This window comes from Vespa velutina, chromosome 21 (genome assembly GCF_912470025.1).
Source record: "Vespa velutina chromosome 21, iVesVel2.1, whole genome shotgun sequence".
NCBI lineage: Eukaryota > Metazoa > Arthropoda > Insecta > Hymenoptera > Vespidae > Vespa > Vespa velutina.
This window is the reverse complement of record NC_062208.1, coordinates 2,208,691-2,213,690: the sequence shown is the minus strand read 5'-3', so window position 1 is coordinate 2,213,690 and position 5,000 is coordinate 2,208,691. Positions and strand designations below refer to the sequence as shown.

Sequence of the window (5,000 nt, the reverse complement as noted above, 5' to 3'; positions counted from 1 at the left end):
GAGAGAATAACGAGCTACGACGACGACGACGACGACGACGACGACGACGACGAGAACGACAACAACGATGAAGACGATGATGATCACGACGACGAAGACGACGACAAAAACAAAGACGAAGACGAAGACGAAGACGAAGACGAAGACGAAGACGAAGACGAAGACGAAGACGAAGACGTCGCTAGAAGGAGTAAAGAGATATCACTAGACATCTTTCTAAATATCACTAGACATCTTTCTAAATATCACTAGACATCTCTAGATATCCCTAGATTTGACTGGTCTGATTTACTTCAACGATGTTAGAAAATATTAGAGTATATCGTACTTAACATAAACTAATAGTATATTATGATACATAGTTGTTGTTGTTGTTGTTGTTGTTGTTGTTGTTGTTGTTGTTGTTGTCGTTGTTGTCGTCTTTGTTATGCTATCTATCTATAATAACAGTAACAGTAGTAGTAGTAGTAGTAGTAGTAGTAGTAGTAGTAGTAGTAGTAGTAGTAGTAGTATGTGACAATGATAGAGATAGTCGTCGTCGTAGAGTAAAGTAGAGGAGACAGCCGACAAAGAAGGATCTCAGAGGGAGAACGCGTTCAACCAACGATGTCAGACCGATCCGTTTGTCCGTGAAAAGAGATGATCCGGTTCGTTGAGCAACACGTACAAGTTGTTCCGGTGGTACATGTAAATGAGCGGAATTTATTCGAGGCCACGTTGGAAAAGCGTTAGTAGTGCTAATCGCGAGGTCGATCGGTTTAATGAAAGAGAGAGAGAGAGAGAGAGAGATAGAGAGAGAGGGTTGGAAGTGGGAGAGAGAGATAGACAGTGTATATGTGTGAGGGAAAGATACTCGATGCGAATAAACCGACATGGATAAGTCGGATAAGCCGATCGGATAAATTTACGGTTCTAAATCGAAGCCAAAAAGTAACATGAGAGGAAACTAGAGATGTGGTATCAGCAAATATTGACTAAGTCGATAAAGAAGCGAGAGGAACTTGTTCATAATTTTGATCCGATCTCCAATCTTATCCTTTCCTTTTTCTTTTTTTTCCTTATCTAAACAAATATTATACGTTATATCAAACTTATATTGGCAAAGGGTTAAGCCAAAAGTTCTTTGGTCAGCCAAATAGGATACTCTTTTAGATTTGTAATTTTATAGTCGGAAAAACAAAAGGAGGAAGGAAAAGAGAGGAGGAAAGAAAGAAGAGAGAGAGAGAGAGAGAGAGAGAGAGAGAGAGAGGAGAAAAAAGAAAATTTGAAAAATCTAGACAAAAAAAATGTAATTGATTTTTCAGATCACCTTCAGAAACCTCTTGGCCCCAATCCCGCAAAACCAACCATCCCCGTCCGACGTTATCCTTTTCGAGAAAATAGCGTATGCTATAGTATGTAATAAATTCGTTGATTTAAAGAGGAACGAAGATCACACGATCGTCCTTTGCATATTCAAAGAAATCTCATAAAAAAAAAAAAAAAGTAAATAATATTCATTACATAATTTATATTTTGCAATGTTTAATAATGTGCAAAATGTTACAATAGTAATATTATAAATCTGTCCTCGTGATTAAAGCTTATGTCGGTAAAATTTTTGGATTAAAAAAAAAAAAAAAGAAAAAAAGGAAAAGAAAAAAGCAAAAATGTAAATTAAATTATTTCGTAATTTATAACAAAACTTTTTTTTCTCTTTTTTACTGTCAAAGATTAGAAAAGAAAAATATCACTTAAATAATTACAAACGTACCAATCGTAATTTACTTTATTACTTAACACGAAAGAGAAAAAAAAAAAAAAGAAAAACTCTGGCCTATTCAAGGATACGATGCGAAGAAGTCGACGAATCGATCGTAGTTTTATTAAAAATAAAAAAGGAGGGAGACAAAAAAAAAGGAAGTAAAAAGGGGAAGAAAAATAAATTAAATAAGAAGCAAAAGTTAAATATCGAGAAAGAGAAAAGAAGTGATAAAGAAAGAAGAAAGAAAAAAGATAAAAGAATTAAAACAAATGTTGACGACGAAGAAAAAAAAATATTTGAGAGAGAGAGAGAGAGAGAGAGAGAGAGAGAGAGAGAGAGAGAGAAAGAGAAACATTTCTCGAAAAAAGAGAGAGACAGAGGGAGAAATGAAGAGAAGAGGAAAAAGGAGAAAGAAATTTCACGAAGAGAGAGAAAGAGAGAATGCATTTATTACTCTTACTACTGTATAATAGGAGCCATAAGCGATTCCGCGAACTTACAAATGCTACTAAATTTCCTACTGTGTGAAAGAGAACGAAGAGAGAAGAGAGTAAGAGATAGAGAAAGAGAGAATGGATAGGAAAGGGTAATGAGAGAAAAAGAGAGAAAGAGAGAAAAAGAGAAAGAGAGACAGAGACAGGCAGAGACAGACAGACAGAGAGAGAGAGAGAGAAAGTGAAACAGAGAGAAAAGGAGAGGATAGAGAGGGTGAAATGAAACTCATGGAACAGGCATGATACCATCTAGAGTACGACTACGCGCAACACACACGCATATATATATATATATATATATATATATATATATATATATATATATATATATATATATATATATAGTAATACATGAGAAGCGTGAAAACGTATAAGAGAAACGATGATGTACGAGTATTAAGCGTCGACACTTATCGGCGACACGTTTACCGACACATTCTCTCTCTCTCTCTCTCTTGCTACCACCCCTTTTCTCTATCTCTCTCTCTATATATATATATATATATATATTATGCGTGTAGCTCGTTTTCGAGAGATCGAACGAACACTATCAAGGCAAACTTCACATGAAGAACACGCTTTCTACGGGTGAGAGAGATTGAATTCGCAAATATTGCTTCGAGGCTTCGTTCTTCCATCTTTCTTAAGAGAATTTCATGTTTTAAAGAGATATGATAAAGAGATGATAGAAAGAGATAGATAGATAGATAGATAGATAGATAGATAGATAGATAGATAGAGAGAGAGAGAGAGAGAGAGAGAAGAAGATAAAGACAATTAAGAATAAACTATTGTATTTATATTTTACATTGACTCCTTTAATATCATATAGTATTATACATACTATATATATTATTATATTTTACTGATTTGATAGAAAAAGATATTCACGTTATTTTTACAAATCAATTTTTCTCTTTTGTTTTTATTTCTCTCTCTCTCTCTCTCTCTCTCTCTCTCTCTCTCTCTCTCTCTCTCTCTCTTTCTCTTTTCCTGCTGGGGAGACTTTTTAAGCTAGCAATTTGGACTAACGATCTGAGAAGAGAAAGAAAAATCGGAAAGAGTGTAAAAGGACGAAGAAAAAATTAGCCGAAAAAAAATATTAATTGACCTTTTAATTGATCACCTAGGGATTCTCTTTTTCTTTTTCTTTTTTTTTTTTTTTTCTTTCATTCTCTTCCTTTCTTTTCTTTTTTTTGTTTTTTTTTTTTTTTTTTTTTTTTTTTTTTTTTGAGCCCGTCCCGTGCAAATACCATATGGAAAAGAATCTAATGGAGAAAACTTACTCACATATATATGTTTATATGTATGTATGCATGCATGCATGTATATATGCATGTATGTATGTATGTATGTATGTACGTATATATGTATGTATATAGGCATGTACTTACAGCCAATTTGAGAAGACGTTCAGAGGCCTTGGCAACGTCCATGTTCTGTAAAACAAACGGAAGATAGAAAATTATTAATCTACAAGATAAACAAAGAGACAAAAGCATCAAGCAAAGAGTAAAATAGTGTGAAGAAAGGGAAACATATATATATATATATATATATTTATATATATGTGTATATATGTATATACATATGTGTGTATATAGGTTGAAGAGAAAATGGAAGAACGCGACCTCGCGACCGACGAAGGGACGACGACGAATAGAAAACAAAAGGAAGTTTGAAAAAGAGACGTGTGGGCAAAACACGTCGACGGATGCGAAATGAAACTTTCTAATTGGACTCGGGTGTGTAGCTTTACGCTCTACAGGCTATCCTAAAGTTCCTCTTTCTCTCTCTCTCTTTCTTTCTAATTCCCTCTCTCTTTCTCTCATTCATATTGTTGAAAGAACGAGAGTAGCCATGTGGAGTGCTTGTGAAAAGTCGTATAAAAATTCGGCCTTTTAAAAACTTCACCGAAAATATTTTGTCTCTTTTCTATGTAAAAGGTCGTGACCTCTAGGTTTCAGATAAGTTTCATACATTAACGGGGAATTCTACGATTGAGATATATGCTAAAAAATTATCTAAACAATAAAAATGGGAAATCAAAAATGTTCCCTCTTTTTTATTCTAATCAATCATTCAATAAATATTATTTATATGTATACATATATATATATATTTATAATCATATAATAATTATTTATTTATTTATTTATTTATTTATTTATTTATTTATTTATTTATTTATTTATTTATTTATTTATTTATTTATTTATTTATTATCGACTCGATAATAATAAATATTATAGGCAATATTGGAAGAGAAAAGAAATTCATTTGAAAAGAAAAAATACCTACAGATACGTATGAAAAAAAGGAAAAGGAAAAAAAAAAAAAATAAAAAAAAAAATGAATATAATAATAATACCCCAAGGTAATTTAAATTTTATTCCATCAATAACCCCCATGGACGGTCACGTTTCAGTTATAAATAATAAATTTTATATAGCATTTTATATAGCTACAGATAGTAGCGCTGATGTTGGTGGTAGTGTCGGTGCAGAAAAAAAAAAAAAAAAAGAAAAAAAAAAGAAAAAAAAAAGAAAGAGAAAAAAAGAAAAAAAAGGAAAAGAAAAGAAAAGAAAGAAAAAAAGAGAAGAAACAAAAGGAAAACAAAACAAAAAAGAAGAAAAGAATAATAGTAAAAAATCAAGATTAAAACTGTAAAAGAGCAATACGATCACGGGGAAAAAATTTAACGGAGCTAAAACGTTCTACCCTTACGTACGGTCCACGCGGTCTTCCTTCGGCATTTTGCG

General features: G+C 32.4%; 1 protein-coding gene across 13 annotated transcripts in view; it reads right to left on the bottom strand.

Annotated features, from left to right (window-relative positions):
• Window positions 1-5,000, bottom strand: part of LOC124956325 (diacylglycerol O-acyltransferase 1) — a 136,709-nt gene that overhangs the window by 13,112 nt on the left and 118,597 nt on the right. For all 13 annotated transcript variants that reach the window (XM_047512002.1, XM_047511996.1, XM_047511998.1 and 10 more), the window contains one exon: window positions 3,633-3,677. In XM_047512002.1, the coding sequence (XP_047367958.1) occupies window positions 3,633-3,677 (45 nt within the window). The remainder of the gene's footprint in view (window positions 1-3,632; window positions 3,678-5,000) is intronic.